Source organism: Vanellus vanellus (genome assembly GCF_965231255.1).
Source record: "Vanellus vanellus genome assembly, chromosome: 5".
Classification (NCBI taxonomy): Eukaryota; Metazoa; Chordata; class Aves; order Charadriiformes; family Charadriidae; genus Vanellus; species Vanellus vanellus.
The window spans coordinates 31,896,708-31,915,947 of NC_138910.1; the positions used below are offsets into that span (position 1 = coordinate 31,896,708).

The 19,240-nt window shown below is 38.8% G+C and overlaps 1 protein-coding gene across 1 annotated transcript; it reads left to right on the plus strand.

Moving 5' to 3' along the window:
- The first annotated feature begins 3 nt into the window (after positions 1–3).
- Positions 4–9,682, plus strand: TYW5 (tRNA-yW synthesizing protein 5). Its single transcript, XM_082484084.1, has 8 exons — positions 4–252; positions 1,202–1,356; positions 4,353–4,422; positions 5,322–5,366; positions 5,889–6,026; positions 6,852–6,939; positions 7,471–7,587; positions 9,323–9,682. Exons 1-8 carry the CDS (start codon positions 166–168, stop codon positions 9,577–9,579), a joined length of 957 nt encoding a protein of 318 aa, XP_082340210.1. The 5' UTR covers positions 4–165; the 3' UTR covers positions 9,580–9,682.
- Positions 9,683–19,240: the final 9,558 nt, after the last annotated feature.

The following is a 19,240-nucleotide window of genomic DNA, read 5'->3' on the forward strand; positions in this document are numbered from 1 at the left end:
GGCAGCGCGGGAGCCGCCTCCCGGAGAAGGGAGGAACGCACCGTCTCCCCGGCCCTCGCCTAGCGAGAGGAGGGGGGGAACGTTTCTGCGTGAGCTCTGCTTTCCGGGGGAAGCGGCGGGAGGAGGACGCGGTGGGGGAGGGGTGTCACCAGCGCGGAAGCGGCCATGGAGCGGCGGGAGCAGCCGGTGGTGCCGGTGGCGCGGATGGCAGCGGTCACGCGGGAGAAGTTCCTCCAAGACGTCTACCCTCGGGTGCGGCTCGATGCCAACGAGAGGCCCGCGGCAGCGGCGGGGAAGGCGGGCGGGCTTCCAGGGCCGCGGTGGGCCGGGGGCCCGAGCTGGCGTGGCGCAGGCTGGGGGCGGTGAGCGGGGCCCGGCCGGGGCGGGCCGGGGGAGAAGACTGCCTGTGGCAGCGGCGCAGCGGGCGGAGCTGGTGCAGACAGGCCGCAGGTTCGGGGTTTGTGTGTTTCCTGAGAGGTGTCGTGACCCGTTAAAGGGTGTGCGGGTTTAGGAGCAAGGAGCTTCTACAGGCAAATCTTTTTGGAGCTGCTGAGAAGCTCAGGCAGCTGATCGCTCTATGGGGTCCTTTTCTTTGACAGTGGTTAAAAAAAAAGGCGACTGCTGTTTCTGTTTCCTTTTTCCTCCGAGGTCCCAATTCAAAGCAAAAGTGTCTTTGCCGATTTTTTTGTGCGTGCTGGGTCAAACCTGTTCGTGGTTGTCAGCATCAGGGAGCCTTAATGTAGGTGGAAAGAGCTTCTTTCATGAGAACATAAGCACAACCATAGCTCTCAGCCTACACCTTAACTATATGGGGTTTTGTCTGTTTTCTGCTAAGCTCTAGCTAGAATGACTAAAACTATTCCTTAGCCTGGCTAGATTACTCAAACGGCCTGAGCACAAAGCTGAATGTTAAAATTGTCTTTGCCTCTCCATATCCTTTCTTACGCTGCTAGGAAAGATGATATAGTAAACAGAGAAACAGTCCTACGATCTACACCATTTTGTTTCTACATTCAGCATTCTGATTCACTTTGTTCATTTGTGAACAGATCAGTTGTGACTTTGTGTAGCAGGTCCTGATATTCAACTGACTTGTTTGCATGTACTTTGTTTGAAAAACTAATTCTGAGTTGTTTTTTTTTTTTTTCCACTGGATGCTACAATCATTTCATCATTGATTTTTTGTTTGTTTGTTCCTTAGAGAAAGCCAGTAGTGCTGAAAGGAATGGAACTGGGCACTTGCACAACCAAATGGACAATGGATTACTTGAGCCAAGCTGAAGGTTCTAAAGAAGTAAAGATTCATGTTTCTGCGGTGCCACAGATGGATTTCCTCAGTAAGAACTTTGTGTATAGGTACTTCATTCCAAGGCCTCTTGTATTTTAAAGGCATTTGCTTGTAATGTTCAGACATACAGTGTCTGTTTGAAGCTGAGGGTGAGAATATGAAGATACTTTGTGAAAACTTTAAATTCTGTTCTAAAGTACTGTCCTTGATTTCCCCCTCTTCTTTTCATTCCATAAATACCTCAACACCCTGAATAAATACTTCAGGGTGAAAGGAGGAGCCAAACAAGGCCTTAAAAGGGATGGCATGAAGAAGTATTTTGACAGAGCACTCTTGTAGGAAATTTGAGCCTGGCATTTGGTGGCATTAGTGAAAAAAAAGACCAAACAAATCAAAAAATCCCTTGATACTAAATGATATGCCATTTTGTTCTAATTATATGGTGCGTTTTCAATGTTACTGAATAGTGCTAGTTTCTGACTCACCATGTGTCTGAACCTCTTTGAATGCTGGCATATGGCAGGCATGATATTCCACTCTAGGGGGATGTTACTAATTAGAACCAAGCTCCTTTCAAAGTTAGCATGTGCTAACTACTGGATACCACACGTTTCACCAGCTCTTTAATCTTGTTGTGGGTCACATAAATGCTTGATCTCCTCTGAAGTTCCTCTCATGTAGCTTCCAAAACATTTCTTCAGAGCTCATCTAATCTCAGTCATTTTGTTGCCCTTCAAGGGCATAAATGCCTCTATGTCAGTTGTTGTTTGCTTTCCCTAAGTGGGAACAAGATGTGTTCAGTCTGTTAAACTTATAAAAAGGCTGAAGCATACGCTGTAAATGTAAATAAGCTACAAGTCTCTATGAGTGGAGCCTGTTGTTCAGGGGAAAAAAACACCTTATAATCATGCTGTACTCTGCTCACTGCATAATGAACTTTTGAATCTTTGAAATTAGGTTGTACTTGAATGACTTTGCCTTACGTCTATATTTCCTTTTCCCGCCCCTATTTTGTTTCTTATTATAATACCTCTTACTGTGAGTTCATGTACAGTTGATCTGGCATGTTAGTTTTGGCAGGTTTGTAGACAGCCACATGGAGGTGCTCTGATAACCCTTCATTGTAGCAGGTGTTAGGAGTTTCACCTACTTCACTTAAAATTCAGGAAGCTTTGACGCTTTCCACAGCAAGACCCTCATTCTAATGTGAAGGGAGAATAAGTAGAACTGAAACAATAGAAACACTGAGACTTAACGTGCAGTTCCATGATTTTAAACTGATGCATGTGAGTAGTAGTACTGCAGCCCTGTTCTAAGTTGCATGCTCCTACTCCTGTCTTTGTGTTGGTTCTGGAGCTCATTCAGCCACATTGTGATGTGCTGCAGAAATCTGATTGTTTTTCTGCTGTTTTAGCTTTGCTAGCAGGTTCACCATGAGGTCAGATGAGTGCCAGTGCTAGCGTAAGGGAGAAGATGTGATGATTAGGGTAGACAGCAAGGTTAGAGCTGTGGCAGCACCAGTATGCATCAGTTTAAGCTGTCATAGAGTTCTGCTCTCACTTTTTTTTTTTTTTCAGTAAATGAGCATGATATAACAGTTCTGAAGTCAGTGGGTTCAGTTTTGTTTGTTTATTTGTTTTTCCATTGACTTAGGCGGTTGTTCTATTTGACTATTACAAACAAGCCTAAAATGTTTAGAGAAGATGTCTAAGTGCTGTCAGATGCAGGTCACATTCTGGTAGAAGGTATAACAGGATTGTGAAAAATTTTCCTTGAGGATAGTTTTGTCTTAACTCAGGGTACGTAGTGGCTGCTCTGAAATGTGATGTTTACATGCAATATATTTGTTATCCAGTGACAATATGAGATGGTGAGTTGAATGAACATAATACTGAATTCATAACATAATATTAATAACAATGAATGCATGTTGTATTACTACTTGTGCTTGGTTTGCTATTCAGGTATCAACTGATGCCAGAATCTGTAATCCTTATGAAAAGCTCCCATTATTTAAATAAATATGTAACGCTTTCATTGACTTCAGACTCTAATGCCCAGTGATTCTTTTTGAATCTTCTTAATAAAGTCAAAGAAAACTGTAAAGAAACACTTGAAAATACCAAGATTCCTGTGTTTTGCTTAGCTGAGGTGGCACATATTTAAAAAAATTCAGGTAGCTGAAATAACTTTTATAGATCTACAAATGAAGATAGGTATCTCTGTTCATGCACAAATTCATAGCAGAAAATGCATAGATGTAAACATATGTATATCACCAGCAGTAGTTTTCTTGATGCTGAGCTTTTCTGCAAATTTATAAAAATGTACAGTAAACAAACCTAAAAATGACACACTGTTAGAGAAATAATCTAAGCAAGTACTGTCAGGCGTTGACCGCATGTAAGTCAAACTGGACTGTGAAGAAATTTCTTGCACTGTGACTTAAACCATTCAGGCCTCATAAGCTCAAGGGGGGATCTTATCAAAGTGTATAAATGGCTGACGGAGGGAGTAAAAAAGATGGAGCTGGATTCTTCTCAGTGGTTCGTGGTGACAAGACGAGAGACAATGGGCACAACCTGAAATACAGGAAATTCTGTTAAACTATTTAAAAAAACAAACCCCTATTTTTACAGTGAGAGTGGTCAAACAATGGAACAGGTAGCCTGGAGAGGTTATGGAGTCTCCATCCTTGGCGATATGCAAAACCCAACAGGACGCTATCCTGAGCACTCTTCTATAGTTGACACTGCTCTTGGCAAGGGGATTGGACTGGAGGATCTTCCAATCTCAGCAATTACATGATTCTGTTTGGATCTAGAGTAGGGCTATTTACAAAGCAGAGAGGCTTGTAAGCGTAGGATTTCTATCTTGATAGAACTCTTCAAACATGCACTGCAAACACAGATTAGTCACCATGTTTAAAAAAAAAAAAAAAGGTAGCATATTGCATCTTCAGTTATACTAGATATGGTAAGAGAGCTCATGATTTTAAACCTGGTATTTAGACCATGTGTTGTTACATTGATTCATTGTATAAATTTAAATATTTATATTTCAGAACTCTGCCTTTTGATGTATTTGTACGAAGAGCAGCTGAAGTCAAACACAAGGAATACTTTCTTTCTGAGGTAATTTCCTTAGTGAGGCAGTTACTTGTATTGGTTATTTTGCCAGTGTGTGGAGGGGAATACAATGGTTTGTAATTTAAAGTCTTACTTCACTAAAGCACTTGATCTTAGATTTAACTGTTTTGTGTGGCTTGGAGCTATGGGAAAAAGTGTGGGGAGAAGATAATTTTTCTTGGAAATTGCTTTCTATGCGTGCAGTGTGGTTAACTTCAGCGGTCCTGTTTCTGTTAACAAAAACTGCTTATGTGACAAAAAATTCCAGCATAAAATTGAGATATCAAACCTTGCTTTAGAATAATAACTATCATTAGGTGTTTTGCAAGAAAATGTCATGAAGATATTTTAGAGTTTGAATACATCTGCTATCAAAATACAAATACAGATTGATTGTAACATAATTTGCGAGTAGCAAATGTGTGGCTATCTTTATGTAACCATGTTCAAACTAGGGATTTTTCAGATAACTGTGATTAGGAAGCAGTTTTGAATGCAGACATGCTTTTCACCTTTTAGGCTACGTAGAATGCTTTAAGTTTTAAAGACAATTGAAATAGCTTCCTTTATCAGTGTTCTGAAGAATTTAAATTATAATCTGCATTTGCTTTGAATCTGTTCAGTAACAGCAGTGCTGAAGCAGTTGACAAGTATCCCCCTACTTCACTCTTCTACTCTCAGTTAATTAACATATTATTCCTGTTTCTTGAGATGAACAGCAGGGAGCAGTAGAGTAAAGGGAGTAAAACAAAGTAGCTGAATTTCTGTGTGCCATTGATTTGTACCATGTTTTAATGAAGCCCTGTATTAGATTAATGAGAAAATTCAGGCTCTTTGTTTAACTGTGTTTGTAATTCATATTAAAAAACAAAACAAAACAACTCTCTTTTTTATATTCTCTTCAGGATGAAAAGTACTACTTGCGATCAGTGGGTGAAGATGCTAGGAAGGTGAGTTACTTGAGATTACAGTTCTAATATTTAAAGCAGCAGTTTAGGAATATTTTTTAAAGCCTGTTGTTGTCTGCCGGCTGTGTAGTACAGGCATATGACTTGTTTATGGTCACTTGGCCTCTGACTCTGACTGGATTTAGGTCAGAATATTTAAACCTAAGCATCTAAACCAGTTGCTGTTATACAAGAGCTTAGCTGATCACTGAAGAGTACATTCGTCATCTCCCATTCTTTAGCTTGTGTTGTAAACTAATATAAAATGATTTCTGATGTTCTCTTGCTTCTTCAGTGTGATTTCTTGCAGCCATGGTTTGAAGCAGCTCCCTGGCTGTTCTTATTAGTGTCGTTGACCAAGTCAATGCTGGAAGGGTGACCACCAAAAAGCATTGCTATTTTCAGCTATTGGCCAATGCTGAAGTTCTAGCCCCATGTTTCACATGATGGGAAATGATGGTGAAGTGCTCCCTTATTTGAGTGTGCATATATGGTTCTCTAAGAGTTATGTCCTTTTTGTTTCAGGATATTGCAGATATCAGAAAGCAGTTTCCTATTTTGGCAGAAGATGTTCAGATTCCAGAGTATTTTGAGAAGGAACAGTTTTTCTCTAGCGTCTTCCGCATCAGCTCAGCTGGATTACAGTTATGGACACATTATGATGTAGGTAATACATGTGTTTAGCATAACGTGTTGCAGATGGCATTATGGAGTTGAGGTGCAAATCTCTGACAAAGATCTGTTAATGACAAACTTCACATATTTTGAAATAGTGAATCGCATTCACTGGTACAGTGAGTTTTAAATAGACGTGTTATGTGGGCATAATATCTTACTGGTTTTATGTCTAATTCCGTACATGTAAGATTAAATTATGTTCGATTTTGTTCCCTTTTTTTCTACTCTTTTGCGTTTCAGTTAAAAATCTGAAACACAGTAACTTTCAACCTTTTCATCTTCAAGATTACCTCAATTTTTTTTTATTCTCATGGCCAGATTGTTATTGTACAATAATTTGGGTGATCTGTTGCTGTGATGTGGTAGATTCCAAATAAGATTGTCTTCTAACATTGTGCAGTGTAATGCTGAATAATTTTTTTTACAAGAAAAATATTTTTTCCATTATAATTAGGAAAAAGAATCATTTATCAATAGAAAGTCTGATTTATAGGTCTGAAGTATGGTATGTCTTTGTGTTTTAAGATGAAATAACTTGATTCCTACTTAAGGAAAAACATAATGTTGTTGGAAAGCACTATTGTGTTTCCAAATATACTATTTGTCAAGAATGTGCAGCTAAGGGGATAAAGTAACACATTCTTGAGGTTTTTTTAGATTAACTATATGTGGAAGCTCCTTTAGTTGATTCTTAACATATGAAGGTTTTAATAATTCCCTCTTTTAAGCTGATGCTATTTTAGATTAGTTGCAGGCTATGTGTTCATTCTTAACTCTTGCCTGACGTGTCTCTTACTATGCTTATTCCAGGTGATGGATAACTTCCTAATCCAAGTAACAGGGAAAAAACGAGTTGTGCTGTATAGTCCTCGAGATGCACCGTATTTATATTTGTCAGGTATGCATGTCACATTTATCTAGTTCAGAATTTGGTGATTGTAGTTGCCTTTCCAGCTCACAAGTTATGCACTGTAGAAAAAAAATCACTAACAGACAGCTTGATATAAAAGAAGTAATTTGGTCCCATAATTCTGATGCTGTTTGCTTTAGTCAAGGCTAATTATTTTAGTGGGGCAGGTTAGGAAATTTGCAAAGGAGCACATCAGCTTTGCTGGGTTCTCTTTTCAGCACCTAACTGTGGAGGAGTACAGTGCTCTGTCTGGATTCAAAATGGAGTTTTAAATGTCAGGGAAAGTGTCTTTTAGTGATAACAAAGTTGCAGTTACAGGAAGAATATAGACAGCAGGAAAATATGTCTCTTCAGTAGATAAGCAGTGCCATCAGGTTTGCCTGGTTTTTAGAAGAGTTACAGAACAATAAACCAGTATTAAATTTGACTCAAGAACTGCTGTTTCCAGCAATGTGATAATGCTTTGTTACTGTTGGAAGAGTAGGAACGTTTATTCATGACTTCTGAAAACTTCCCTAGGTACTAAATCAGAGGTGCTGGATGTGGATAACCCAGACTTAGAGAAGTATCCCCTTTTTGTGAAAGCCAAGCGCTATGAATGTTTTCTGGAAGCAGGAGATGTGTTATTTATTCCAGGTAAGTAACAAACAGTTCCTGACCATGTTGTGTTTTTAAACAGTTTTGTTGGCAATTTTTCATTTCTAGGGATGGTAAAAGGCTACTAAAGCATTTCTGTGTTATAAGTAGGAGCACTTAAAGACGTTAGCAAAACTTGTCTACTTCTCCCAACTGTACTAATTAGCTTAATAAAAGGTATTATTATATCTACCTAAAAATCTTACCTTCCCTCAAGATTACACTGTATGCTTCTGAATTTGTATCTTAATGGATTAGTACTATAAAATCAACTTATGAAATCTGGAATTACTTCAGTGAGCTGCGTTTTCTAAGGGCAGAATTTGAGTGAAGTATCATTTTTGTGCTTCTGTAGCTTTGGCACTTAAGAACTGTGAGGCACGTGATTTGAAGAGAATTATGGATGACAGAGTTATTGAACCATCTGGAAATTTACAATCACCTTTGGGAATGGAAAGACAAGTCCTAATCATTTTTCTGCAGAAGTAGAAAATATAAAGCTGCTTCCTGGGCTGAGATAACAATTCTCATGATCAGAGAAAGGCATTTGAAGTACTCCTATTGAAGTGTTCCTACTTATTATTAACGTTTTATTTTAACTCATCATGAGCTTGTGGCAGATACTTATTCTGTTGCTTTTCATTTTATCTGGGCAATATAAACAGGCCCATACAGAAGAAGGCAGTAGCTTTTAGGAAGATTTAAAATAGATTCTTAGCCTTGAACTTGTTACTTAATTTTGAACTTACCATTTGTGTTTCTTTCTGAAGAAACTTTTGGTTACAGTTTGTGAAAGATATGTCACACTGTTTTTAATGTCAGCACACATAATTTCTGTTTTGTTCTATGCAGTACAGATTCTAGTTTGTCTTTCCCAGTAGGTGTGCTGGTCCAAACCTAAGACACTCAGCACTCTTAAGAATGACTGGGGAGTATAGGGATTTTTGAGTCCAGAGAATGGTGCTAGCTTTTTCAGCATTCTGGGATGCTAGTCGGTGAAAAAGGAGATATTCTTTGAGAAATGTGTATGGTTATTATGGAGACGGTATAGAAACAGCCCTTCTTCCTAACCTGAAAGAAACTTGTTCATTTCTCAGAATAAGCTTTTCTGATGTCTTCAGCACATGCAAGCAACTAAGCTGCAATAAGCACAGCATTCAGTCTTTTAGCTTAAAATTGAAATAGGGTAAATATACTATATTAAACTTGTTTTTAAAATGTACTCGGTGAAGCAAAGATATCTTTGCTTCCTTATGACAGCCATGATGATTTAATTGAAAAGCCTCATGAATTTACTATGAAAAGACAAACAACTTGCATGGGTGACCTGACTGACACTGGTGGTTTACATTAATGCTCGGACAATCTGTGTGAGGTTAGGGACTATATCTATGAAAACAAATATCTGCATTCAGGGTAGAGATGAGTGAAGTGAACAGGGAAGATGTCTTATTTTCATCCCACACGTGCTTATCTCTTGGTTACCTTTGAGTATCTCTTTATACTTCAGCAATTGTTACTTTTGTGTGAAGTTATGGATCAATGTGAATGTCTTGAAGAATTTCTTAAATTTGGTACAATGCAATATATTCAGGGATGAATATCTATAAACAAAAGATATAGTAGTTGAGGCTTTTCCTCAACTATATTTAGTTTGGATGATTCTCACACTTGTTATGAGTCACATGGAAGTTTCAGATAGTAATTTTCATTTTAGACATTCTTCTTTCTACAGCTTTGTGGTTCCACAATGTAATTTCTGAGGAATTTGGAGTGGCACTGAATGTCTTTTGGAAGCATCTTCCTGCTGAGTCCTATGATAAGAGTGACACTTACGGAAATAAAGATCCCATGGCAGCCTCTAGAGCTATACAGATCTTGGACAGGGCCTTGAAGACACTTGAAGAGCTACCTGAGGAATATAGGGATTTTTATGCACGGAGAATGGTGTTACGCATCCAAGAAAAAGCTTATAGGAACGATTATGGATAAAATAACACATTGTAATTCAGCAAGCTCCCGTGGAAGTAGAGAATCATATGTTAATATGGAAACTGTCCATGTGTACATACGTAGACTGTATGTAAGACTAATAAAAACTATGTTGATAAACTTTGATGATGAATGTTTATCTTGTAGGGTTTTTTTCTTGTTTTTTCTTCATGTGCAGTGAGTGCACAATCTGCTCGATCTGGAGATGGTCTCTCTTCTACAACGAGGCATACATTTGCAGCGCCTGCACCTATAACTCTACTTTTTTTGAGTGTTCTACTTTAATTTTTCTGAACAGAAGTTTTGGTATCTGGGCTGGGCTGGCAACATGTATGCTTAGAAGTAACTGAATGCCTTCCTGAATGCCACCTCATTTACTAAAGTTTAGGAAAACCATTGTGGTTTCTGAGGAGATCCAGAAGAGCCATTGGTGGTGGTTCTAACGGTCATGGTTTCTTTTTGAGTGGTAGCCTGGTAATAAGTGTGAGTATTTCTGCTCCCTCTTGTGGTGAAACTGAGAGTGGGCGTGGGGAAAAAAGCAAAAGCTAATCATGCAAGGTTAAGCTTAGAATTGTGCAGCAGTTTGACTGCAAGGTAAATGATTTACCCCTTTCCTAGCTGAACAAGGTATTGTGCAGGAAACCTTGTTTGTCACTGCCCCGGTGCAGTTGGGTAGCAGCTGTTTCTGCAGCTGTAAAACAAGTGCAACTAATGCGCCTACAAATCCATCCAACTATAGTCCTAGAACCTGAAATGAAGTTCATCATTCTGGAGTAGATGTAGAATCTATTGCGAGGGCTATTTGAGCTGCATTATGTTACTGTATGAAAGGGGGTTGCATCGTACCTTTTGGGATGGAGCCTGTTGTAGAGGGATTGTAGATGGTTACTTTTCAGCAGATTACAGTGCCTACAAAAGCCTTGTGAAATGAAGATAAGCATCTCACAGAAAAGATAGGTTGTCATTGTCTCTTTGAAATCCCTCTGATGTTTTACTTGTGCTGTTTGGGGAATGCAGCATTTATCTGACATTTAGGTCAGTCTCTTAACTTCTAGCAGTGTTTTTTGAGAACTGTAACTTGTCAAAAGCTCTTAGGCTGAATGGATATGCAGTGTTAATAAAGTGCTGGAAAAAGCTTTCTCTAGAGGAGCAGGAGCTTGCAACACTGTGCAGATTATTCTTCTAAACTTGTTCTTGGCAGTTCAACACAGTGAAAATAGTCTGCTACCATGTGAATGGGCACTCGGCCATCTTAATGAATAAGCATGAATGGAACCAGCCAAGCGATTCTGATGGGCATCATTGTACGTTCTGAGGGTAGAATTTAAATTTGGGATCACAAATAGGTCTCTGAAAATTTTTGTTCGAAAATGAACAAGGAGTGCTTGTGCATACTGCTGAGGCAGAATCTGTCTGTTGGGCTGGGGAAGCCTCCTGGCTTTGTTGGACTGGTAATGTTGAGGGCCCCATCTGAATTGTTCTGCAGAGGTGTACAGAGCATATTCTTTGTGTGTTAGGACTAAATGGAGAGGCTCAGAGACCCTGCAAGGCTACACAAAGCTGCGTTCCAGCACTGTGCCTGCACAGCTACTATCTATCCTGGGTGTGCTGATTGATGAGAAGCTCAACATGAGCCAGCAATGTGCGATCGCAGCCCAGAAGGCCAACCGTATCCTGGGCTGCATCAAAATAAGTGTGGCCAGCAGGTCAAAGGAGGTGATTCTGCCCCTCTACTCCACTCTCGTGAGACCTTACCTGGAGTACTGCATCCAGCTCTGGAGTCCCCAACATAAGAAGCACATGGACCTGCTGGAGCGTGTCCAGAGGAGAGCCATGAGGATGATCCAAGGGCTGGAGCACCCCTCCTATGAGGAGAGGCTGAAAGAGTTGGGGCTGTTCAGCCTGGAGAAGAGAAGGCTCCAGGGAGATCTTATTGCAACCTTCTAGTACCTAAAGGGGGCTTATAGGAGAGCTGGGGAAGGACTTTTTACTAGGGCATGTAGCGATAGGACGAGGGGGAATGGCTTTAAACTGTAAGAGTGCAGGTTTAGATTAAACATTAGGAAGAAATTTTTCACTTTGAGGGTGGTAAGGCACTGGAACAGGTTGCCCAGAGAGGTTGTTGAGGCCCCATCCCTGCAGTTGCTCAGGGCCAGGCAGGACGTGGCCTTGGGCAACCTGGCCTAGTGGGAGGTGTCCTTGTGTATGGCAGGGGGGTTGGAGCTCAATAATCTTCAAGGTCCTTTACAACCTAAACCATTCTATGATTCTATGACTTCTTTACTTTGAGGGTGACAGAGCACTGGCACAGGCCGCCCAGAGAGGTGGTGGTTTCCCACACTGGAGGCATTCAAAACCTGCCTGGATGCCATCCTGTGCAACCTGCTGTAGGTGGCCCTGCTCTGCCAGTGGCATTGGACTTATATGATCTCCAGAAGTCCCTTCCAACCCTAACCATTCCCTGATTCTATGATCTCTGTTAGCTCTAACCTCCGGCAGTTTCTCAATATGCGAGTACAGAGAACTACAGTGCTGATCCCTTATTCTGCCATTTCTTGATTCTTCATTCCCAAAAGAGAGGTGCTCGCTTAGTGTTCTCAGCACCCTTCAGTATGCAAGTATAAATAAGGAAAGCTTCATGGAGCAGCAATCAGTGTATGAGTGATCTGCTTATGTCTCGGCTTGAGAGAAGTGCCTGCTGTGCTCTGGAGGGAGGGTGGGAGCCATTTGGGGCTCTTGGGGAGAGGAGAAATAAAAGGAGGAAAATCCTTTGGGGCAAATGCATTCACTGCTGTGCCACCTAATGGTAATACTAAGATTTTCAATAATACATGTTTCATTGTATGTATGTAAAAAGCATAAATAAGATCTGTCAAGTCACAAGTATTCAGGCTGTCATTTTGAGTACATTTCAATCCCCCTTTTTATTTTGTAAGGGAGGCTATTGAACTATTAATCTAAGCACCTTAGGCCAAATGAAACCCTTGAATCCCTTAGCTGTAGTTATTAGTGCTGAGGTAGCCCAGCAGGAAAGCTGCAATAATACAATTGTTTAGGCTAGCATGAAGTTTGGACTGGAAGGTGCGTTTCTGGCTGGGAAGAGAGGGTCACGCTGAATTAAATGTGAGCCAAGTGCTATAGCAAGTGCAGCTATTTCCTCTTCACACCACCAACTTTAAAATTAAGCCCTTATTTTATTTTTATATGTCAGCAAATGAGATTATCTCACCCTGGTGGATAACCCAGCCCTGCTTGTGGTTCTTTTCCAGTGTTCTAAGAGAAATCCCTGCAACGATAGCATGTTGGGGTTTTTTCCCTCCCCATGGCCCCTTTGGTTTTCACTTCTCTAAGACTGTCAGTAAACCCCACCAGATGTGTTGTAAGTGCATATTCAAGAAAGATCAACAAAAACTATTCTATTTAGATCAGTGAGAATACCAGCACAATAATTATGTCAGTGTCACCCTTTTTTAACTTTGAACCAGTTTCTTTGATTTCTTATTTAATAACTTCCATAAAACAATGGTTCTGAAATGCTATAAAAGAAGAAACCAAGCAGTGTAAAAATATATTTTCTTAATTTGAGCATAATGTGACTAGTGATAAAAATCTTGAAGTTACTGTGTTAAAAAAAAAAAAAATATTTAGTGCTTTCTAACCACTGTGCTACATGTTGTAATACAGGCAATAAAGTGATGATTACTAGGGCATGTAGTGATAGGACGAGGGGGAATGGCTTTAAACTGGAAGAGGGCAGGTTCAGATTGAATATTAGGATGAAGTTTTTCACTTTGAGAGTGGTAAGGCACAGGAACAGGTTGCCCAGAGAGGTTGTTGAGGCCCCATCCCTGGATGTGTTCAAGGCCAGGCTGGATGTGGCCTTGGGCAACCTGGTCTAGTGGGAGGTGTCCTTGCATATGGCAGAGGGGTTGGAACTCTATGATCTTCAAAGTCCTTTCCAACCTAAACCATTCTATGATTCTATGAATGAATGGTGAAAGCATTAAAGGAATAACTTCCAGCTAATGTAGCGAGAGAATACATGTAGCCACACGTAAAAATCCATTACTGAAATAACACAAAGAATTAGAGCCACTGACATTTTGTGGACGTTTGTTCTTCAGAGAACTAAAGCAATATGGGATCATGCCACAATAAATCTGATGAAGTTGTGGCAACAAGTATTAGAAAAATAAACACTGACTATCTTAAGCATTCAAACTAGCCACTTCAAACAGAGTATTCAACAGAGGAGTTAGGTAATGCAGACTACCCAGGACTGAAAGATACTTTAAATTAAGATACTTAAATATAGACAGTATCTGAAATCAGCAGTTTAAACTTACCCAAACTTTGAATTACTCTAAAAATTTGGTGACTGAGGCTTTTAAAACATAAGGTCGTTGCAAATCAATACCTGGAAAGAATTGCTTCTTCTTGGCCATACAAAATATAAATGATGACAAATCATTTCAGAAGAAAAATGCTTTATATATTTTCTTGATGTGGTTGCTGTGGAAAGAATCAAATGAAAAAAATTATGTCAAAATATTCTCTTGTCAAACTATTAAACAGGTCGTTAAAAATCTGCTTATCATGTATGTGCTCAAGATTTGATGTACCTAACTTAACGTGTTTCTCTCCAGGAGCTATACAGGTTCTAGGTTCTTCATACGAGTGTCAAGTTAAATGCCTAACGTGAAAGGGTTTGACTTGATCGTGAAGGATCAGAAAAATATTTGCAATCCTTTTTAAACGTGTAAGATGAAACTATTTGCCTCATTCATACCGTTAGTCCCACAACGGGACTACTAACTTCACTAAGAGGATGATTTTACCACAGTAGAGGTTATATTACATGTGGTGTGATCTCCATATGCGTTACTTCACAGTTTCAAAAAAAATTCCTGTGCACCCTTGATACTTTTTTCCTCTGGCCAAAATGTATCTTCTGAAACCTGATACATTTAGATGTTTCCATACAGGCAACACAGATGCTGAAGATACATGTTCTGAGACAGTAACTTTCAGTAACTTCTACAAGGGATTCTCTCTAAGATAGTACGACTCAATAACCAAAGATTCCAGTGTTACTAGAAGCACAGATGAAATTTTTGAATTTTTTTTCCAGTCATCTAAGTTTTTGGTAAAGTTGCATGTTAAGATGTCCTAATTTGGTTTGGGTGAGACTCTGGGGCCAGGGATAGATTCCAATCTCTGTATGTGGTAATTCCTGAGAGCAATGATCTCTTTTAAGTGGTGATTCCTGAGAGCAACACGAGCATATTACTTCCTTTCCAATTGTTCAGATCTGTTCCTAGTCAACATTTTTAAGACCAGATAGAAAATATTAAAAGAGCTGCTCAACCATGTAAAATGCGCTGCTCCACGTGCAATGCTATGTTTGTACAAAAATGCTCAGAAGCTATTGCTTGCAATAATAACACAGATCGCAGGAATAGACAATTTTTGCTGTGAAAACATTTATACTTCAGCTGTGAATTGCTTAAAACATCCATCACGCAAAATCAATGTATTTCTCATGATGGGGAATGAGAAAGAAGAGCTACGCAGATAGCCTGTAAGAGATGCGATAGCTTTATCTGACACTCGGGAGTATTGCTCAGAGGGTAAACTCTGGTGTGGGAGATGGAACCAGCCTTGTTTTGCACTTCAGCATTGGTATGTCCTTGACTGTCTTCTGTGTCTTGCAGCAGTGCTTTCTTTAGAAACAACTCAGCTCTGAAGTGCCAAGTTTAACAAAGGAAACAAACAATCGTGACTGAAAGTGCTCTCTGAAAGCTTACTAAAAGAAGGAAAATTTATTCTGAACCTTTAAGTAATGGCATTCTGCTCCTTTTCAAGTACATGAGATGTTTATACACATGAACTAAAAACAGATAAGAATATATTTTTCCCTTTTGTTCTACCAGATGCTTTTCTGGTCATTTGCTTAAGTAGAATTCAGCACTTCTTGGGTCACTTGGAAACATGTAATGAAGCCCTAATGACAGGAAATTACTAGAAAGCCATCGCTACTTTATAACCCACAGTACATTGTATGCAAAATGATTGCCTGAATCGGTTTTCCATGGTTTCCACAGTGATGTGGAACAGCTAATCCTGTGCATTTTTTGTCAGTAGGAAGAGTGATTTATGCTGTTAATATCGATAGAATGATTTAGTCAGGAACAGTGTATCTGGCATTGGGAGAAGCAGTGCCTGTCTCTGCCACATAGGTGTTCTTGCTTAACAGCTTCGTGTTATTTTGAGTTTAAAAGTCACCTTGCATCTGAACAGAGTTAAGAGATCCATAAGACCAAGAGAAAGGTCTCCATCAGCAATATTTAAATGTGTCTAAATTTTCATCGGGTTACGAGCATCAGAGGTAAACTTTTTTTTTCTTTAATCTACCATCCTTTAAAAAGTGAAACGAGATTTCAATATAAGAATAAAAAGGTTATGAAGAAGTAACTCCAAAGGTGGTCTGAAGAGGCTGTCTCTTGTGGATTGCAGTCTGAGATGTATGCCTTTGCTTTTGTATTGCACAGGGACCCCAGACACACGATTCCTGTTTGTGGATTCTGCTAAGCAGTGATATACCTAAAAATGTGGCTCACGACAGAGCACACACATTCCAAAATTTTTACCATTCTTTACCATCCCTCTTATATTAACTAATAAGACCCCATGTAATTTAAAATAAGAATTTCAAGGTAAATGCATGGGTATACTTTAACCTCAGTTCTTCAACTTTCAAAGGACAAATATTATTTATCTGCAGAGACGGTGAAGTAACTGTTAGCTTAGGAAAGACAGCATTGTAAAAAGCACCATGAGAAGGAGGAAAAAAACAGCTGATGTTTTCTTTCTGCAAATAGCTCAAAAAGAACCTGTTGGGAAAACTTGAGCACATGATCATGCACCATCACTTTTATCTGTGAATATCCACAGTGGTAACATCTTAACTCCTGAATTGACTTTGCAGTCTTATTTAAAATAATTTCTATGAGTATGGAAATACTCCTGTCAGTTATCTCTAGCAGCAATAATGTTAATTTAGTAAGGTAGAACAGCTCACCAGAAAGTGTTTATGCTACCACAAGGGAGGCAGCAGGATGTTATCAATGGGAGGACAGAAAAGATTGCTCCTTTCAGCAATATGTTAAGACTTGGATCCTTAATCACCTTTCAAAATTAGGAGCTGATCCTGATTTATGCAGTAGCATTTACAGAGATGCAATTAAATTAGTTCTAGGTAGGAAGAAGGTTACCAAAGTTTCTAGTATTTAAGATGCACACAAAATAAAACCATTTAGGTCATAAAGAATTTGGACAATTTCACAGAATCAAGCCCTGTTTTAAAGGAATTTAACAGGCACAGCTTAAAACATCTTAGCATTTCTCAAAATCAGAAGAACGTCTTGTCTATTGTACAAGAAATAAGCACATAATATAAAGAATACCAGATATTACATACCATATCATACTAAGGACTATGTAATGTTGCTCACTCCATTCAAAACCAGAAATATTTTGAACTAATCAACTGTAAGTAAGCATGAGAATCATTTACCTTTAGGCATTTACATCTAAGCTTATTAAAAACTGCCTTTACAGTTAATGTCAAGAAACAGGCATATACAAACTATGACCCACTTCATCCTAACATAGAAATGTTCACACCCTTGGATACTTCATGTCAGCTTTCCCAAGTACGCAAGATACCAGTAAGCTGTTTTAGAATTACAGATGCTGACTACACAAATACAAAGCCTGCCTTGAAGAAAAGTTATCAAATAAATCTGATTTTCTTAAACTAGGTCTCCACAAACACCTGATAAAGCTTAATCTACAAAACTTAACTGCATATTCCTTGTTTAATGGTTTTATGTTCACATCAAAGTGGTTTCACCCATTAGAAATAGTTTATTTTCTACACGGTTTGCAAAATTTATTTTTAGCATGCATTGTAGTGAATGACAGAGGCACATTCCAACAGAGTACTACAACTGTTTAGAGAATGAAAAAAAGTCAGTTTTCCCTCCACAACATGAGGTCTCAAAACAAGATTAGTTTTACAACAAAGTGCATATTCTTCAAATTAATACAGCAATACTTGAGCCTATTTAACAGCCTCCATCAAACAGGTTAATATTATTTTCATGGGACAGCCATCCAGAAACTTCTGAAGATAACATCAGTATTTTAATAGCTGTTTCCAAAAGTTTGCAACAACCTACTCTGGCTGTTTTGGCCGGCACAGAATTGTTTAGAAATTGGTCTGTGATCTCCACTGTTATTGGATAGGGCAAGTGTTAGCATACTCAAGTTAGCCTGGTCAGTCTGAAACTGAAATGAGAGGGAGCAAGATCAGTGGGGATGTTATGGATATTTTGTTTATTTTTTTAACTTTTATTTTATAAGTGGATAATCAAAGATATTCCAAGCAATATGTAGGCTTTCTATTAAAACCACTTTGTTAGGTGACTCGTATTTCCTTTACAGAATAAAGTCCTTGCATATGGTGCAAGTGTAATCAAAAGGACCAAAAAAGGGAAATAGCCTTCCTTGGAAAACATAAACAAGTTGTTATAAGCCCATTAAGAAGGTAATCAATAAATAAAATTGAAGACTCTCCAAGAAAGAGTTTTAGAAAAAAAGCTGATGGAACTAGATTTCAGATTCTTTCATAAAATGTTAGAATTAGTTTGCATGTTCCACTTTACTCCATCGATTAAAATGGATTATTTCCCCTTTTGATCATACATTAGTCTAACATACGTTAGTCTAACATATGTTACTCTAATTATTATTAGTGATAGAGTTCACATTCACATTGCAAGGTACACAGTTTATGCCTAATCCTACCACCCTTTATATTTTGAGTACTAAGAAAATTTTCATAAGAGTTTAACACACTTTTCTCATTCTTCAGTGTTCACTAACATGTGCACAACCACTGCAAGAGCTCTAAAAATACTGTCTCCAGTGAATCTTGCAAGTTTTAATGATGCCAACAGAAGAAAAATGAACCAGGACTCTCTTTCCCTGTGTAAGAGCCATGGGAAGCAAGGAGCGAGGGGAAGATGTGGCTAAGGCATCAAACATAGGAACAAAGTTAAATAAAATGCCTTTTTTCAGCAGCGAGTCACATTTGTGTAATCTTCACAGTGTTTTGCTAACTTGCTTTTGTATTCCTATACTTCCAGGAAATCCAAAAACATTTTAAAATACTGGTTCATTGTAGCTCCAGTTGTCTTTAAGAGTGATTCTAAGATTTATTTGTAGATAAATGGAAAAAGTTACTTACAACAATGGAAAAGTTCCACTAACACCCTCATTTGTCGATCTTTCAGCAATTCTTTCTGAAGAACATTCAGGTTTGGGGCCTGAACTAGATTACATCTTTTGTATCTGATTTGTCCAGCTTTGTATTTATTAGAAGAGTTTTTTTTTTTTTCTGTAAGAAAACCTAGGCTCTGAAAATAGATTTTGGGGTGGCTGTAGAAGCAACTACTGATACACATTTAAAGAAGATAATCATTCTAAAAACTGAAGCATTTTGAAACAGCTACAGTCAACACAGTCTAAAATTTTTATGCAACTGGTAATACACTGTGTACTTATGGCTCCATTTAGATCAACATCAATGCAACAA